The sequence below is a fragment of the Podarcis liolepis genome, assembly GCF_965112155.1.
Source record: "Podarcis liolepis genome assembly, chromosome: 18".
NCBI classification, from domain to species: domain Eukaryota; kingdom Metazoa; phylum Chordata; class Lepidosauria; order Squamata; family Lacertidae; genus Podarcis; species Podarcis liolepis.
Genome location: NC_139572.1, coordinates 9,314,864 through 9,333,780, shown reverse-complemented (window position 1 = coordinate 9,333,780; position 18,917 = coordinate 9,314,864). Strand labels below are relative to the sequence as shown.

General features: G+C 48.7%; 2 protein-coding genes across 7 annotated transcripts in view; both read right to left on the bottom strand.

The window, feature by feature from the left end:
• LOC310697349 (occludin-like) overlaps nt 1–5,033 on the bottom strand; it is a 29,550-nt gene extending 24,517 nt beyond the window's left edge. The window contains exons 1-2 of one of the 5 annotated variants that reach the window (XR_014521009.1): nt 4,654–4,812; nt 4,312–4,389 (exon numbers count right to left, since the gene is read on the bottom strand). The gene's annotated coding sequence lies outside the window, so the exon portion shown is untranslated. The other 4 variants (XM_083483935.1, XR_014521010.1, XM_083483934.1 and 1 more) reach the window with 4 other exon arrangements.
• A 2,597-nt stretch (nt 5,034–7,630) lies between these two features.
• On the bottom strand, nt 7,631–17,870 carry OCEL1 (occludin/ELL domain containing 1). 2 transcript variants are annotated; one of them, XM_083483896.1, is made up of 5 exons: nt 16,633–17,870; nt 15,012–15,250; nt 11,886–12,057; nt 11,347–11,414; nt 7,631–8,331 (listed from the first exon to the last, which is right to left on the bottom strand). In XM_083483896.1, the coding sequence occupies exons 1-5, from the start codon at nt 17,746–17,748 to the stop codon at nt 8,277–8,279; spliced, it is 1,650 nt and encodes a 549-aa protein (XP_083340022.1). In that variant the 5' UTR covers nt 17,749–17,870; the 3' UTR covers nt 7,631–8,276. The 2 variants fall into 2 exon arrangements, with proteins under 2 accessions (XP_083340022.1, XP_083340021.1); XM_083483895.1 differs by having other exon boundaries at nt 7,636–8,331; nt 11,364–11,414.
• Nucleotides 17,871–18,917: the final 1,047 nt, after the last annotated feature.

Here is an 18,917-nt window from a genome sequence, read left to right as displayed (position 1 = left end):
TTTGCTGCAAATTTGGAGAGGGGCAACTTCTCAACGACGGTGGAGTTGCTGTTCGTATATTGTTTCAAAAACAAGGCGAGTTGCTGGCCCTTTGAATGAGAACTGAATCGAGTCCCTCCTCCCACCCCCAAATTGCTGCTTGGAGATGCCAGCGATTGGACTCGGGAACTTTTTCTCCCCGAGACCCTTCAGACACTGGCCATTGCCTCCCCCCACCCCCACAACAGACTAAGACCTGGGAAACCAGGGTTCAAATCCTCCCACTTGGCTATAAAACTCACTGCAGCGCCTCTCACAGCCTAACCTACCTCACAGAGTTGTTGTGGAGATGAAACGAGGAGAGGGAGAAATCCACGTCCAGCCCAACTTCTTGGGGAGAGAGGAAAAGGGGGGAATACAAATGCCGCAAAGATTTGAACGGAAATCCCGACCACTGAGCCTGATGGTTGCAAGAAGGGGGTCGATTTCCCCCCTGCGGCAGCTCAGAGTTCCCCAGCCTCACAAAAGAGTTGTTTGCAGTCTCTCTTACCCCTGCCAGCCGTCCTGCCAGTGACCTCAGCCCCAGAGCGCCAGTTGGGCCGCCCCCTCGGGGTTCCTTTCCTTCCTCTCTCTCCGGCACCTGGATCTCAAGGCCGTTTCTTGCGAAGACAAAGCCGGACACCGGAGCCCGGCTCTCGCCTTTCGCCTGCTAAATAAATGATCCCCTTGCTCTTGTTTGCGTCCCCTGCTGTCGTCCGCCCAGCGCATGCCAGGACAGGAGCCGTCTCTGAATGGGACGAGGCTTCCTCCCTAGGGACTAGCGGCCGGCGACACCTCCCAGCATTCAGAAGTTCCTTCCTTCCTCTCTCTCTCTCTCTCTCTCTCTCTCTCTCTCTCTCTCTCGCTCTTCCAACCCTCCATCAGTGGAAGGAGGCACAACGTTGGCCTTCCACCGAATCCTCGAATTCGGGCCCCAGACAATTCGTCTTGCAGGGCCTGGTTTTCGTCAAGCGAGGCTGTGCAATTAAAGGCCATTCGCAAAATTGTAGCCATCAACCTCGGTCACCTTGAGCCAATGGCAACCTCTCCGCCTCACCTATCTTGCAGGGTTGTCGCAAAGGAAAATATAATAACGTACGAGGGAAGGGATCGTGTGCAACGCCTCCCACAGATAAACAGAACTGAAATAAAATTTTAGCGGTAAGCTGAGTCCTGGTCAAGGAAAAAAGGCGGGAAATAATAATAATAATAATAATAATGGCAGAAATTGTGAGAATGATCAGGAGCATACCAGAGAAAGAATGCAGAGATCCTGATGGTGAGGAGTGCGTGTGTCTCACTTTGCCTGCCCGAAATGTTAGAGGGTATGTGAATTTGTCTACTCCTCTTATAATGCCGCCCAGGCCATCACTGCCTCCACAGTTTAACATGCTCTGCATGCACTTTCTTTCACCTGCCTTGATTCTTCCAACATTGGATGCCCACCAGCTCTGGTCTTATGAGAGAGGGAGAAAAACTCTCCCCTATTTGCTTTCTCCAGGCCACACACAATTTTGCATACTTCTATCATGTCCCCCGGGGACGCGGGTGGCGCTGTGGGTTAAACCACAGGGCCTAGGGCTTGCCGATCAGAAGGTCGGTGGTTCGAATCCCCGCAACGGGGTGAGCTCCCGTTGCTCGGTCCCTGCTCCTGCCAACCTAGCAGTTCAAAAGCACGTCAAAGTGCAAGTAGATACATAGGTACCACTTCAGCGGGAAGGTAAACAGCATTTCCATGCGCTGCTCTGGTTCGCCAGAAGCGGCTTAGTCATGCTGGCCACTTGACCCGGAAGCTGTACGCCGGCTCTCTTGGCCAATAAAGCAAGATGAGCATCGCAACCCCAGAGTCGGCCACGACTGGACCTAATGGTCAGGGGTCCCTTTACCTTTACCACGTTCCCACTCACCTTTCGTCTAAAACATAAACACTGCCAACTTTCTTCACAGGGGAGTCTCTCCACTGCTGCCTAAGAACAAGCCTCACTGAATTAAATATGATTTATGAGTAGACATGGTTAGTGCTTAGGATAGCTCTGTCGCTTTCAGCTCTCCCAGTTCCAAAGGCCACATTTCTCTCCCAGCCTTGAGGCTTCTAATTTACTGGCGTTCAGAATTTTTTCAGTTTGAGAGAGAGAGAGAGAGAGCGCAGAACATTTCCTCCACGAATGCAAACTGGCGATAAGGAATGTTTCTTTTCAGACCTTGCAAGCTGGGTTCTCCCCGGCCGCCTGGCTGAGACCCGAGGTTCCAAAAGGCAACAATCATTACGCAGAGAAGGGAGCGATTTGCCAAACAATGGGTGCATTTTTGGGAGCTTGAGATACGCTCCCTGAGCTAGTTTGAAAGCTGCATTGCTTGCAGTTGCAAGGAATTTTCCTTGTGTATGTGCATGCATGAGGTTTTTTAATTTAATTGTTTTTAAAAGATGCCTCCCGTTCTGCTTTGCGGCCCTTGGATTTCTGAGCCGCATGAGAGCTTTGTGGTTCAGAGTCAAGTTTGGCAAAAGGAAACGAGAAAAGGATAATCAAACTCCCCAGTTTAAAAAGTCGCTCAGAGCGAAGAAGGGGCGAAATCGGATTTTGGGTGGCTGCAACTCAGAGCATGGCTGCTCTGTTTAGGGATTGTATAAAGCACTTTCCCTGATCACTTTCAAGCTGGAGTCTCTCCCACTGATCTAGGGTCCTTCGCCCTAAAGAAAAATCAAGATTCTAGGGCTCTTTGCCCTCCTACACTGACTGGCAGCAGCTTTCCAGCATTTCAGACTCAGATTGTGATATAAGTCATTGTGAAAACTCAACAGCATTTTTTTAAAGCACGAATTGTTCCCAATTCAGTGGTACCTCGGGTTAAGTACTTAATTCGTTCTGGAGGTCTGTTCTTGACCTGAAACTCTTCTTAACCTGAAGCACCACTTTAGCTAATGGGGCCTCCTGCTGCTGCCGCGCCGCCGGAGCACGATTTCTGTCCTCATCCTGAAGCAAAGTTCTTAACCCGAGGTATTATTTCTGGGTTAGTGGAGTCTGTAACCTGAAGCGTATGTAACCCAACGTACCACTGTATACACATTTTGGATGCAATTTCTGCCCCATAGACACATTTGTGCAAAGCAATTCCCTTAATGGAATGAATTCTAATGCTTAAAAAAAAAAAAGTTCTTTGGTGCATTTTGCCCTCATATACACATTTTTTATATGCATTACTCAGCTGGAGAAGGAAAACTCTGGTCCTCAACCTCTGCTGCAAAGGATTAAACCCCCACAAATCCAGAGTGGAGTCCCTAAAGTGTTTAGATGGCGCCTTGTACGCAACTCCTTCCAGCAACTCCTGCAGCCAAACTGGAGCCAAGCGTCTGGCTCGGCTTTCCTTTGGACCCCATCTTTTCACCTGGGGCAGCGCAGGACCTCCAGACACAGAGCCCAGACTTGCCCCCCAGGGACATCACTTGAGTGGTTTGAATTCACCCCCGGAGGCGCACTCCATTGTCTCTCAGATGCCACCAACAACTCAGCTGGAGAACTGCATTGCAAAATTCGGAGGTGTGAATTCTTTTGCAAGGCAATTAACCCATATTACCGTAATTGCCTTCGCACTCGGACAAAATATAACATTCTCTTCATTACTTTCAGTGGGTCACAGGAACATGGGCCTTGGGCCCACTGACCTTAGTATTCCCTGCACTGACTGGCAGCAGCTCTCGAGGGTTTCAGACAGAAACTCTCCTCCAGCCCTATCTGGGGATTTGAACTCAGGACCATGCGAAACAGGTGTTTACTTCCCTCGGATGCTCCCCAAATTGTAGCAAGATGAGAGGAGGAGGAAGCACATTGCTCTGACCACTAGGGATGGGCGAGGAATCTGAGTTTGCATTTAAAGAGGAACCTACTGAATTTTCGCTTTTTTAAAAAAAATGCTTGAACCGAATCATAGCTGCCCTTCAAAATTAAAAACCAAGTTTTGCAATGCCATTGTCTACGGGTGCTCTACCACTAAAAAATAAAGCAAGGTCCTAGACCTCATTGTTCTAAACAAAGGGCTGGTTTGAACAGGAACCTAGGAGGTTTCCTTCTACAGAGACAGACCCTCGGTCCATCTAACCCAGCCTTGTCCACACTGACTAAGCCACACCCTTATTCGAAAGTGTCTACTCTGAGTAGGGCTTAATGGCACGCACCCCTCTGTGCACCAGGACCTGCAACGTTTTTGCTGCAAAAAGCAAACCCTCCCTTTCTGGATCATTTCATCAAGGGTGAGGAGGGCAGGACCCACAACACAAGTTATTTCTCTCTTTCTTACCTTGATTTTCGTCCCTCCTGGATCCCTGGACGGCTGCTATTCCCTTGCCTCCGGGGAGCTCATGATTGCAAAGGTTACCTTAATCACCACAACTTCCTGTTACCTTTGGAGCAGTGAGTCATGTGACCCTCTCCCCCCCCCACCAGAAGGTGTTGGCTGCAGAGGTGCCCCCACCCTGCCCGCTCCCTGAAGCACACACCTTTCTATTTATTTTCTGCCCCTTCCTTCCCTCCACCGAAAAGGAACAGATTAATCATTGCCAGCTCTGTGCAGTTGTTAAATCTGTTCCCGTGTGTGTACAACAACACCCCCCCCTTCTCCCTCCCCAGAAACACTCCTTGCCTGCTTCCTCAAGCTCCGAGCCAACTTTTCAGACTCCAAGTCGTGCTTGGTACAAGACTGGACGCAGGAAGGCCTGCTGCCAAAGGGATTTAAATCTCCACGGCCTCTCCAGACTGTTTTCCAGGGCCCGGTGCCAATTCCAGACCTCGCTGGGTTCTGCTTCAACCGCTTAAGGTGACCCTGGCGACCCGATTCCACCTTTCTGTCTCTGCGAATCGGTCATGGCAAAAAATGTGAGCCGAAGGTCTGCCAAACCACTGCCCAGTTATCGTTATTCTTCTTCCTTTCCCCCCAGAAAGGTGTTATCGAATAATGTGACTGGATTCCAGGCTTCTTAGTTCCCTGAATGCTTGTTCCTTGCAAGCCTTCAGCACCATGACAGGCCGGTGGGGTCCCAGAAACCTGCGTCAACTGGAACAATTTGTACGCTTAACATTTAAGTGCCCAAAAATTGCAGCCTAGGATTCGGGAGACTCCCCAGGCGCAAGAAGCGCTCTCGGGATCGGATCGGATTTGTTTTCTTTCATGGCACATAGCTTGTTCGTTTTTTGCTTTTTGTTTTAAACGGTTTACCAAAAGGGATAAAACAAGGAAACTATCACAATAGTTTAAAATGAACAAGAATGATTTCATGGCGTTTGAAAAGTTTAAATGACCCTTTGCTTGGATCAGCGGGAAACGGGCACTTTTACTGTTGATACACACAACTGCATAAGTAAGAACTCGATAGTTTAGTTTAGCAGCAATGTAGAGCATGAGATCTTGGGGTCGTGGGTTCGAGCCCCACGGTGGATGAAAGATTCCTGCCTTGCGGGGGCTGGCTAAATGACCCTTAGACCACCCTTCCAACTCTACAATTCTATAATTCTATAACATCAGGCAAGTACCATCCCTATATTACTTTTGGCACCTGCTGAAGATGTTTTTTGTATAGACAAGCCTTCCCAGATATTTAGAAAGTTTGTCAGAGTTTTAATTTGTTATCTTGTTGTGATTATAATTAAGATTTTTTTTGGGGGGGTTGGTATTTTTTGGTAAGCCACTTTGAGGTTTCCCCAACCCCCAAGCAAGTGGTATATAATGCAGGAATACGTAAAACAATATGTTGTTTGTTGTTTAGTCGCTTAGTCGTGTCCAACTCTTCGTGACCCCCTGGACCAGAGCACGCCAGGCACTCCTGTCTTCCACTGCCTCCCGCAGTTGGGTCAAACTCATGCTGGTAGCTTCGAGAACCCTGTCCCACCATCTCGTCCTCTGTCGTCCCCTTCTCCTTGCGCCCTCCATCTTTCCCAACATCAGGGTCTTTTCCAGGGAGTCTTCTCTTCTCATGAGGTGGCCAAAGTCTTGGAGCCTCAGCTTCAACTAAACAACAAAAGGCAAGCCAAGGCCCAGGGGCCGGATGCGGCCCAATCACCTTCTCAATCTGGCCCACGGACGGTCCAGGAATTTTACATGAGTAGAATGTGTCCTTTTATTTAAAATGCATCTCTGGGTTATTTGTGGGGCAGAGGAATTCGTTCAGTTTCCCCAAAAAATATATTCTGCCCCCCCCACATGGTCTGGGGGATGGGGGACTGGCCCCCTGCTGAAAAAGTTTGCTGACCCCTGCATTAAAGCATAATGAAATATTAATAATAATAATAATAATAATAATAATAATAATAATACGTTCAGAGGTCTAAACTGCAGCGGATTTCCCCCTTCCAATAACGGCGGCTTCACAGCCAACATGGGAACAGGGCTCCACCGACTGAGGCCCCTTGCTCAGGAAGGCCTTTGCCAAGATCATTCCCACCCCGTAAGCTCTGTGACTTCAAGGCTGGAATGTACCTTCTCTGCGGGGCACCAGCTTTGAAGACGGAGAGAGAAATTTGGCAGGGGAGGCATTGACCCTGCCAGGGCTCTCTGCCAAGCAAGATGGCGGTCGTCTGTTTCCCAAAGGCTGAAAAGGTAGCTTTTGGCTTTCAGCTTTTAGCCCTCCCCACGATTCCTGAGGCAGCCTCTCACCTGAGCGTAACAAATGCCAGCCAAACTTTCCCTTCAAAATGAAGCCCCCACAAATAAAGATTCTAGCTATGAAAGCCATTTTCAGATATCTCAAGGGCTGCCACGTGGAAGAGGGAGCCAGCTTTTCTCCTGCCCCGGAGGGTAGGACTCGAACCCGTGGCTTCAATTTACAAGAATGGAGATTCCCACTAAACATCACGAAGAACCTTTTGACAGTAAGAGCTGTTTGACAAAGGACCCGACTCCCTCAGGAATGGACTCTCTTGTGGAGTCTCCAGTAGCAGTTTAGTCATGCTAGTCCCATGAACTGCAAGAAGATGAAACCTCTCCATTCTGAAGGAAATCAGCCCTGAGTGCTCACTGGAAGGACAGATCCTGAAGCTGAGGCTCCAAGACACTGGCCACCTCAAGAGATGAGTAGACTCCCTGGAAAAGACCCTGATGTTGGGAAAGATGGAGGGCACAAGGAGAAGGGGACGACAGAGGACGAGATGGTTTGGATAGTGTTCTTGAAGCTACCAGCATGAGTTTGACCAAACTGCGGGAGGCAGTGGAAGACAGAAGTGCCTGGCATGCTCTGGTCCAGGGGGCTACGAAGAGTCGGACACGACTAAACGACTAAACAACAACAACAAAGTCATATGACCCAGAAAGCTTTCTGTGGACAAACACCGGCTCCCTTTGCCTGAAAAGCGAGATGAGCACCTCACCCCATAGTCACCTTTGACTGGACTTAACCATTCAGGGGTCATGTACCTTTTGCCTTAACTTCCTTGAAGGTTTTTAAGCAGAGGTTGGATGGCATTATCTGTCATGGATGCTTTAGCAGAGATCCTTGCATTGGGGTTGGACTGGATGACCTTTGGGGTCCCTTCCAACTCTCCGATTCTATGATCCCCAGAAATAATAATAATAATAATAATAATAATAATAATAATAATAATAATAATAATAATAATAATTTTATTTATACCCCACCCTTCCCGGTTCAAAAACCTGGCTCAGGGCGGCTAACAACAAATTTAAAACACTTAATTGTAAAAGCAGCATAAAATACAGTATAAAAACATGAATAACAATAAAATTCAAAGTACAGAAATCAATTTAGGGGAAATCCATCTAATAAGCATTAGATAATCCCCAGGACTAGCCGGCTGAATTGGTCCTATTTGGGCAAGCGAGGAGTCCAGGGGAGAATTAGCTGTGGGGTCTCAGAGCGGGTGATCTTCATAAAAGGGGAGGGGGAGGGAAGAGAAGGGAAATAAAAGATCAGGCTGAATTCAAATTAAAGGCCAAATTAAATTGCCACCCTATTTGGAAAACCTCAGAGCAGGTGTTATTTTTCAGCAAAAACTTAGGAACGCTAACCAGTTCAGCCCGTGTTCCTCCTTGTGGAGTTTCGTGGGGTGTCCAGGGATTTTGCAAGAGACCAAGGAGAAGATCTGGACCACCCCTGTAAAAAAACCACAAAACCACACCCAAGGGATGCTGCCGTTTCCTTGCAGAAGAAACTGCAAGTCAGAGATGCCAGCTAGTAGCTTCACACACTCTTTAGAAGTACACAGAGCCCTGGCTGGTCTTCTGGTCGTAGGCTTGGATCTGGGCCTTGATGTGGGTCAGCTTCCTCTTGAGGTATTCGCAGCGCTCCTGCTTCTCCAGGAAAGCCGGGTCCTGAAATTTGCAGGGTGGGCAGAGAGATGGGGGAAACGGAAACACGTCAAATTCATTTGCAGTGTGAACCAAATACCCACCCAGTTTTCCAGGGACAGCGCCGGAGTTACGAAAGCGATCCCGGCTCCTGATTCGATTCCAGAGTGTCAGGTTTAAGGTGCTGGTTTTGACCTTCAAAGCCCTTTGTGGCTTAGGGCCCTCGTATTTACGGGACCGCTTCTCCTGGTCTGCCCCGCAGAGGACCTTAACGTCCATGAATAACCGTAGTTTAGAGGCCCCGGGCCCTAAGGAAGTCAGACTATCCTCCACCAGGGCCTTCTCAGTGATGGCTCCCACCTGGTGGAATGCTCTGTCCCAGGAGACCAGGGCCCTGCAGGATTTAACCTCCTTCCGTCGGGCCTGTAAGACAGAGCTATTCCACCTGGCCTTTAATTTAAATTCAGCCTGATCTTTTATTCCCCTTCCTTCCCTCCCCCTCCCCTTTTTATGAAGATTACCCGCTCTGGGATCCCACAGCTAATTCTCCCCTGGTCTCCTCGCTGGCCCAAGTACGACTAATTTAGCCAGCTAGCCCTGGTGATCATCTAATGTTTATTGGATGGATTTCCCCCCTAAATGGATTTTTGAATTTTGAATTTATTGTTATTCGCGTTTTATACTGTATTTTATGCTGTTTTTTGTAGCATCAATTGAGTGTTTTAAATTTGTTGTTAGTCGCCCTGAGTCCAGTTTTCTGAACTGGGAAGGGCAGAGTATAAATAAATAAAAAAATTATTATTATTTCTCCCACCAGTGCCAAGCTTGGGGAGGAGGATGAGAAAGCTGCGGCTGCGAGGGAGCACCCCCTTGTTTCTCTCTCCATGGCTGCTGCTGCCAGCCTCTTCCCTCGGACAGCTCGGACTCATGCTCCCCCCCCCAAATAATCCTGGGAACTATAGTAGGTCAGAGTCCTCTCACAGAGCTACAATTCCCAGCGTTACCTGGGAAAGTGGGATTGACTGTTAAACCACTATGGGAATCGTAGCTCTGGGAGGAGAAGTTGTCAGGAGCTTGTCCTACACTCGAGTAGGACCCTGGCAGAGACACATGCCCGACTGGCATGTTCCCTCCCTCCTGGTATTTCGTTCGGGAGCTTCAAAAGCTTTCTTCTGCCCGAACATCACAGCGACCGATGCCAACAGACACCGGCACACTTAAGAGATCCGCAGAGTTTGCGCATCATGCGTGACAGACCTCAGCAGCTTAGCATTTTGGCTAATCTACTTTATTTACACGGAGCACTGCCACATGGCTCCCTCTCTCTCTAGCATCAGACAGCAAAGAGAAAAAGAACAAAGGACAATCGTCCCACTTCATGGAACACAGTAACACAAACATCCTGTCTCCGTCACTTCCCACTCAGTGGAGTCAAAACATACACCGTTGTGTGAAAGACAACAACCCCATGACTGCAATCACGGAGCAGGAATTCTAACAGAAATGAGGGTCTCCTAGCAAATCTCAGCATCCTTAACAACTTGCAGTTCCCACCAGGGGTGCTGACAGGGAGGAATGTACACATGTATGGGCCCCGTTCCAGCAGGGACCCCAAACTGATAGCTCAGTCAGTAGAGCATGAGTCTCTCAAACTCAGTGTTGTGGGTTCAAGCCCCACATTGGGCAAAAGATTCCTGCATTCCAGGGGGTTGGACTGGATGACCCTTGTGGTCCCTTCCAATTCTATGGTTACAGTGGAGCCTCGCAAGACGAAAAGAATTCGTTCTGTGATTCTCTTCGTCTAGCGGTTTTTTCGTCTTGCGAAGCAAGCCCATTGACGGATTAGCGGATTAGCGCTATTAGCGGCTATTAGCGGCTTTTAGCAGCTTTTAGCGGCTTATCTGCTGATCGGATCAGCTGATAAGCGTCTTAGCAGCTTAGAAAAAGGGGGGGGGAGGAAAAAAAAACAGCAGGAACTCGCAAGACATTGTCGTCTTGCGAAGCAAGCCCATAGGAAATTCGTTTTGCGAAGCACCTCCAAAACGGAAAACTCTTTCGTCTAGCGAGTTTTCCGTCTTGCGAGGCATTCGTCTTGCGGGGCACCACTGTATTATCTTTCAATCAAATACCTGAAGGGCTGTCCCATGGAAGATGGAACAAGCTTGCTTTCTCTTGCCCTGGAGGGTAGGACCTGAACCGATGGGTTCAAGTTACAAGAAAGGAGATTCTGAAAAAGAATCTGGAAGAACTTTCTGGTGGTATGAGCTGTTCGACAATGGGATGGTTTCCTTCGGAAGGTGGCAGACTCCTTGGAGGTTTTTAAGCAGAGGTTGGATGGTCATCTGCTCTGGATGTTTTAGCTGAGATTCCTGCATAGCAGGGGGCTGGACTGGATGACCCTTCCAACTCTACAATTTTAAAGGTAAAGTAAAGGGACCCCTGACCATTAGGTCCAGTCGTGACCGACTCTGGAGTTGCGCCACTCTTCTCGTTTTATTGGCTGAGGGAGCCAGCGTACAGCTTCCGGGTCATGTGGCCAGCATGACTAAGCCGCTTCTGGCGAACCAGAGCAGCGCACAGAAATGCCGTTTACCTTCCCACCGGAGAGATACCTATTTATCTACTTGCACTTTGACATGCTTTCGAACTGCTAGGTTGGCAGGAGCAGGGACCGAACAACGGGAGCTCACCCTGTCACGGGGATTCGAACTGCCAACCTTCTGTTCGGCAAGTCCTAGGCTCTGTGGTTTAATCCACAGCGCCACCCGTGTCCCTTAACTCTACAATTTTATGACTATATTAATTAGACATTCCTAAAGAAAGTTATAAAACAAAAGGTGGAGAAAACACCAATGCTTTGGTATTTGGCAGGCAGCACCATTGGCATACGGTGTTCTGGGCTCAGGAAATCCTGTTGCCACAACTGGTTCTCAGGATACTTTGAGGGAAGCCTTTGCTGTTTAAAGTGGTGTGAGGCGGCTTTAAATAGGAGTTAGGGATCCATTTGCAGCCTTAGGGAAATCTTGAAACGACACTCACTTCTGACTTTTATTTACCTCCTTCTTGCTTTGGTAATCTCTCCAAACAGTGGAAACCCGGCTTTCCTCCTGCAGAGGAAAGAGAAGCATTTAAAACCCCTCACTGAAACAAGCCAGCAAAGGAATCTCTCAGAACCATTGCTCCAAGCTAAGGATGGACGGATCTCTCAGTTTTGGTTTTTCTTCCCCTCCACAAACTTAAATTCAGCTCTCCACATTTGCAACAACAAGCTGAATATATATATATATTTAAACTTCATGAAAGTTCGCCATCATTTAAGTGCGAAGTTTGCATGCAATTTCCCCTCCTATGCACATTCCCACCAATACAATGCATTTGCAGGATGTTATCTTCATTAATAAATTCATTCTCATGGACGCTTTGCTCCAGTAGATACACTTCTCATTATTTGCCTGGAGAACTGCATTGCAAAATTCAGAAAGGGGTTGTTGTTCGACGTATTTTGCAAACTTAATGCCTGGTTAAGGTTTGTTGTTTACATATATATTAAAAATGAATCACTGTGTATTAAGAACTACCTTCTTGCTCTGATAGTGGCGAGGAAGTTTGGAGAGCATCGCCTCCAGTTCCTTGAATTTCCCCAGCGCTGTGCGGACTTCATTGTACAGCTCCTTGTATTCTGCATACTGGTCATTGAAGACGGCCTTGTATTTTTCACGCTCATCCCTGCTTCCGATGGCTGGGTACTTCCTACGCCGTGCAGAAAAAAGTCAAGACGGAGAAAAGAAGTGGGGAGGAGAATCAAAGCCAGACTCAGAGTAGACCCACTGAAATGAATGAACGCAACTCACTTGGGCCTGTTAACTTCAACGTATTGTGTCCAACTCAGTCAGAGGAGACCCAGTGAAATGAATGAGCACAATTCTCTTTGGCCTGGTTAAAGAGGAACGTTTTTGCCAGGTGCCTAAAATACAGTGGTGCCTCGCAAGATGAAAAGAATCCGTTCTGTGATTCTCTTAGTCTAGCGGTTTTTTCGTCTTGCGAAGCAAGCCCATTGACAGATTAGAGGATTAGCGCTATTAGCGGCTTTTAGCGGCTTATCTGCTGATTGGATCAGCTGATAAGCGGCTTAGCGGCTTAGAAAAAAGGGGGGAAAGGGGAAAAAAACCAGCAGGAACTCGCAAGACATTGTCATCTTGCGAAGCAAGCCCATAGGAAATTCGTTTAGCGAAGCACCTCCAAAACGGAAAACTCTTTTGTCTAGCGAGTTTTTCGTCTTGCGAGGCATTTGTCTTGCGGGGCACCACTGTATATATAATGAAGGCACCAGGTAAACCTCCCTGGGGAGAGCATTCCACAAGCGGGGAGCCACTGCAGAAAAGGCCCTGTTATCATGTTGCCACCCTCTAGACCTCCGGCCTGGTAGAACGCTCTGCCTCATGAGACCAGGGCCCTGCAGGATCTGATTTCTTTCCGCAGGGCCTGTAAGACAGAGTTGTTCCGCCTGGCCTTTGGCTTGGAGCCAATTTGATTCCCTCCCCCTCTTTCTTTTTCCTTTCTCCTCCTGTGATGAGGCTGCATTTTAATATTCTAATGTTGTATTTTAATCTTGTTTTTAAGTTGTACTCATTCAACTTGTTTTTATTATTGGTTGTTAGCTGCCCTGAGCACGGCCTTGGCTGGGGAGGGCGGGGTATAAATAAAATTTTTTTATTATTATTATTATTATTATTGTCAGGGGTTCAGAGACAGAGGCACAGGTGAGGGAGGAGACGGAGAGCGACGGGGAAGAATCCCAGGACAGTGAGGAAGAGGATGACAATGACTTGAGATCTTCCATGAGTCTCTCAAGTGAATCGGAGGATTCTCAGGAGGGGGCGCCCCTAGTCAGGACAAGGGGGGTCACAGGGGGGACCTGCCAGGAGCAGGGAAGCAGCAGGGAAACCCCGAGCGGGAGTGGGAGATCGGGGCCGGCTTCCCAGCAGGAACGAAGGGAAGAGAGGGGAGTTCCCAGTGTGACACACGGAGCGGAGCAGGAAAGAGACAGGGGAAGGAGATCGGGGCAGGACGTCCTGCCGGAAGAGGCGGAGAGTAGTACAGGGAGTAGTGTAAGTGTCAAGAGGAAGGTCAGGGGTAGCGAACGCGCGCCAAGTTCAAATGTGGAGGCGCGCGGAAATGGAGAAAGCCCGGAGGAGGAGCCTGGCCCCAAAGCACGAAGGAGGGGGGAACAGGCATCTGAGGAATCCGCTTCAGGAGAGAGCAGGAGGGAAGGAACCCAGGGGGGCAGAAAGACCCTGCGGAAAAGGAAAGACAGGAAGAGGTGGTCTAGCACAAGCCTCTTAAGCTGGTGTAGAGGCGGGACCGACTCAGAGGGGACTTCAAATGTCTGACGTTAGAGACGCGGGGCTGCGCGCCTCGGTTGTGGAACCAATAATGAACTGCAATAAACATCCTTGTATATAAGAAGAGCTTGGCGTTGGTCTTTTGTGAGCTGAGACCTGAGGCAGCCTCTGACAGTTATTATTATTATTATTATTATTATTATTATTATTATTATTATTATTATTGCAGCTGTTCTCAACCTGTGGGTCCCCAGATGTTGTTGGACTACAACTCCCATCATCCCTGAGCTCTGGCCTTGCTAGCTAGGGGTGATGGGAGTTGTAGTTCAACAACATCTGGGGACCCACAGGTTGAGAAAGGCGGCTCTAGACCTTTTGTGGGACCCAAAAGAAGGGTGTTGGAGGATCTCAGGGTCCGGGTACGTTCATATGAAGAGAGGCGATCCTTGCGGGATTGCAGTCCTGAGCTGTTTAAGGCTTTATAGCTCAAAAGCAGCACTTTGATTTGGATCTGGAAGTTCATTGGCAGCCAGTGCAGTCAGACCAGGATCAAACTGTCTTGGCCAGGTGAGCATCCTGGCCACCAAATTTTGCACCAGCTGAATAATAATAATAATAATAATAATAATAATAATAATAATAATAATAATAATAATTTATACCCCGCCCATCTGGCGGAGTTTCCCCAGCCACTCTGGGCGGCTCCCAATCGAGTGTTAAAAACAATACAGCATTAAATATTAAAAACTTCCCTGAACAGGGCTGCCTTCAGATGTCTTTTAAAGATAGGATAGCTGCTTATTTCCTTCACATCTGAAGGGAGGGCATTCCACAGGGAGGGCGCCACTACCGAGAAGGCCCTCTGTCTGGTTCCCTGTAACCTCACTTCTCGCAATGAGGGAACCGCCAGAAGGCCCTCGGTGCTGGACCTCGGCGTCCGGGCAGAACGATGGGGGTGGAGACGCTCCTTCAGGTATACAGGACCAAGGCCATTTAGGGCTTTAAAGGTCAGCACGAACACTTTGAATTGTGCTCGGAAACGTACTGGGAGCCAATGTAGGTCTGTCAAGACCGGTGTTATGTGGTCCCGGCGGCCGCTCCCAGTCACCAGTCTAGCTGCCGCATTCTGGATTAATTGCAGTTTCCGGGTCACCTTCAAAGGTAGCTTCACGTAGAACGAATTGCAGTAGTCCAAGCTGAGGCTTCTGAACCGTCTTCAGAGACAGCCCTATGTATAAAGCATTGCAGTAATCTAACCTAGAGGTTCCCGGAACATAGACAACAGAAGTTAAGATATCCCTGTCTTAAATAGGGGTGCAGAAAAACCTCCTGAGCATTCCTGGACCATTGCTGCTTACTTACGACACATAATCCGGGACGATGTGAGGTTTTGGGTGGTGGCCTGTTGGAATGGCAAAGTTTAACACCTCTGGGTCCCCGCCCTTCTCTGAGAACTCAACGCGTCTTGCAACTTTCTCCTTGGGAGTAACTTCATCCTGGTCTATGACTTGCTGAGGCGCACCTCGTAAGAGGATGGGCTTTCGCTGAGACGAAGGGAAGGAGACAAGGCAAGAGGGAGGCTCGTAGTTCATTTGTCCAACCTTCAAGGGGGAAAGAGAGTGTTGTGGACATCATTATTGTTGAGGGACTCAACATGTCATGAGCGCAAGAAACTGCCTTTTATTAAATCCCGTGATTGGTCCAAGTATCCCAGCAGTCCCCAACCTGATGCCCTCCGGGTGTTGCAGGATTACAGCTCCCACCAGCCCTAGCCAATGAATGAGAAAAATAATCTAGAAGAGGCTGGGTACGCCCTTCCTTTTCTTTGATGGGGTTCCCACTTCATGCTAGCAGTTTGAACGGCAGCAAGGTGGTTTGCATTTCTAATTTTAAAACAAACAAACAAACAAACAAACAAACAAACAAACAAACAAGGCCCAAAGTTTGCATTCCAGCTTGCCGAAGATATTTTGTGAAAGCTCAGCAGGCTGTAAGTCAGACTCACAGTAGACCCATTGCAATCAATGGACTTAAGTCTACTTTTGAGTTTGACTTGGCCAAAGACAACACACTGGGTGGAATTCAACATCACACTATGGCAAAACATTTCACCTGCACGAGCGTTTCAGCTGGTCAGGGGCAACGATTCCTCTCTCCTTCTCCAGGGTGCTGTACTGGGGGGGGGGTTCTTGTTTGTCCCATTAGCCAATTTTCAGTGGGGGAAGCTTGGGGAGGAGGGGGGAAAGTCCCACTGTTCAAGTGTCCTTGCACAGAGATTCTGCTGATGGGGCTTGTTCAGTGAATCCTGCCCATTGTGTTTTGCAATACACACACACACACATAGCTGGAGCATAGATCCATAGAAATGTAGAGTTGGAAGGCAACCCAAAGGGCATCTAGTCCAACCCCTTGCAATTCAGGATCAACACAAACAGAGCAGCTAACTCCTAGGAGCTGAGGTCCCTTTGCCCCCCCCATAAAATATCTGAGGGGCAGGTCCTCCCAAATTTGATGGGCATTGCCATTCAAATGATGTGGGTGTGCCGTGTCATGCGACGCATTATGTGGGGTGGGACTTACCTGCCCCCCAATATTTTATTCAACACAGCTGCCTTTTTTTGACTCTCTCGTGGGTCATAACTCTTGACCATAGGTAGGCAAACTAAGGCCCGGGGGCCGGATCCGGCCCAATTGCCTTCCCAATCCGGCCCACAGATGGTCCAGGAATCAGCGTGTTTTTACATGAGTAGAATGTGTGCTTTTATTTAAAATGCATCTCTGGGTTATTTGTGGGGCATAGGAATTCATTCCTTTTTCTTCTTCTTCAAAATATAGTCCGGCCCCCCACAAGGTCTGAGGGACAGTGGACCGGCCCCCTGCTGAAAAAGTTTGCTGACCCTTGCTCTTGACTGTTCTGGAGGCCATGACTATAGGGGAGGTCATAAGGAGCCAACATTGCCTTCTCCCAATGGTGGGGTCTTACCAGAGCTCTTGAGTTCTTCTGGACAGCTTGATGTCTCCACATCCTGAGACAGATGAGGGAGCTGACCAGATAGAGCAGCATGGTGAGGAAGAGGAAGGCGATGGCGGCCACTTGCCCCCCTTCGACTCGGCACAAGGCAACAACGAGCGGATTGTTGGCAAATACGGAGTAGCAGAGTCCTCCACGGTTGACGTCGTTGAGGTAGGCGATTGCAGCAGCCATGTATAGGAGGGACATGATGAGGTTGAGGCCAAACTCTGCCAAAGGCCACCAGTGGGAATCAAGAAGGATTGTCCTGTAGTACATGGTGACCCCGAGGCCTAGCAAGATCACAGTCACCAACCACACCAGGCTGACCACCACCAGCACGAATGGGGTCATCGGGCCGTAGTAATTGTATCCATACCCTCCACCCAAGACGCCATTGTAGGGCAGAGAGTTGCCACCATAAAGCGCGGACCACTGGTAGTCCTTCTGGATGTAAGCGGCTGTGCAGGCAAAGACCATCCCTCCTAAGATTAGCTCCAGACCTGCCATCAGCCTCAGGAGGCCAGGCCACGACTTCATGTAGGAATATTTGTGGTCGTAGGTCTCCAACTTCTCCTTGTAGCTGGGTGGACCACTCGACAAGGCACCCTGGCTCTCAGCAGTCAGCGTCTTCCCAGGCTCCAAAGGGGTGGCGGGAGCTGAGAGGGGTTCCTTAAAATCGCCATCGTTCCCATTGTCAGTGGAGCTCCCCTCACCATCGAAGGTGGTTCTTTGAGGGTGCTCGGAAAACTGGGTGTGTTTGAAGTCTTCTGGAGCATAGGTCAAGAGAGAAGTCTCAGTCCAGGGCTGTCTCTGCCAGCGGTGGAAGAAGTTCTTCCAAGATGGAGGAATGAAGCGTCTAATGGGCTTCATGGAAGAGGACTCTTGGTCCTGAGGTGTGCCAGTGAAGGCTGGTTTGGCTGATGGAGATGAGCAGAAGCCATCTGAAGACCTAGAACCCAATGACTTCCCAGAATTCTCTGACCAGGTTCCCATTGGATGAAGCTGCCTGGAGGTGTTTAGACGTTCCTCCCCTCCATCCATCTCAGGAGGCCTCTTCTCTCTCACTGATGTCTCCTCAGAGCTCATGTCCACAAATGGCTGGCAGAGAAACTCTTATCTGCAGCCTCCTATGGGCACCTCTTGAGTGGATGATTGAGGGGCGTCCCCCATTCTCCTCTGTGCCGTTTTGCCAAGTCTGGTGGTTGAAACTGAAGGTGGAAGAGAATCAAGTGTCTTTTTTTAAAAACGGGGTCCTTTTTTTAAAAAATAGAGAAAATCGACAGCAGTTTAGTTTTTACAGTAATGAAATGTGGTGACAGGAGAGGTCTACAGCACTTTAGGAAGGGACTATACCACATCAATGAGACCTTTCATGCCCCTCCCACCTTAAGACTCTAACCCAACAGCGCAGAAACTAATCTGTACAAGAAGTGATGTCACCTTCAAGAAACATTTTGAACAGGTTATTTCCTTCAATGTAACTTAAGAGCTTAACATGGCGGGAACAACCGAAAATGGTTTGAGGTGGTACAGTCCCGCCCTGAAATGTTCCACACACACCCTTTTTTTCAACTTCCCTTGACCCTGGCTTTTGATGCATAGTTTTCGGACGAACCTCATTCCTGTAGTTCTGAGTTGTTTCAAACTGTCTTTTAACATTGTGTTTTGATTGTTATAACCCACCCTGGGACTTTGGGGTGAAGGGTGGATAAAATAATAATACAGTGGTACCTCTGGATACACACGTCTGCGCGTGCACGGGTCGCGATTCACCACTTCTGCGCATGACATCATTTTGACCATCTGCGCATGCGTGAGCGGCAAAACCTGGAAGTAACACGTTCTGTTACTTCCAGGTCGCCATGGAGCGCAACCCGAAAACACTCAACCTGAAGCAACTTCAACCTGAGGTATGACTGTAATAAATAATAATAATAATAATGGCTATTTTTCTAGAAAAAGAGGAGCTGGAACTCACCACGAACCCTTATAATGGCAATGGTGCCCACCAGAAAGGTGCTGGAACAGAATTCCAGTGAATTCTGGTTGGAAAAAAGCCAGAAGAAGAAGAAGTCTCTCCAGTGGTGAGACTGTTAGCCAACAAGGGTCCTTCTTGTCCATCTCAGGCACTCTCATCACCCGAATCCTGCCTCCACAAGCAGTCATCTGATGCCTGGAAAGATCACCTACTGAATCTCCCAAACCCTTGCATTATTTTCTGCCACCCCATCTTTTCATCTCCCTTGTGCTTGCTT

What these genes read in the sequence shown, in the direction of transcription:
- OCEL1 (XM_083483895.1), bottom strand. Translation starts at nt 17,748, where the DNA reads ATGAGCTCTGAGGAGACATCAGTGAGAGAGAAGAGGCCTCCTGAGATG. An exon ending in AGAAGAACTCAAGAGCTCTG is followed by an intron (nt 15,251 to 16,632) that starts GTAAGACCCCAC and finishes TCCCCCTTGAAG; the next exon opens with GTTGGACAAATGAACTACGA. An exon ending in ATTACCAAAGCAAGAAGGAG is followed by an intron (nt 8,332 to 11,363) that starts GTAAATAAAAGT and finishes TGCAAATTTCAG; the next exon opens with GACCCGGCTTTCCTGGAGAA.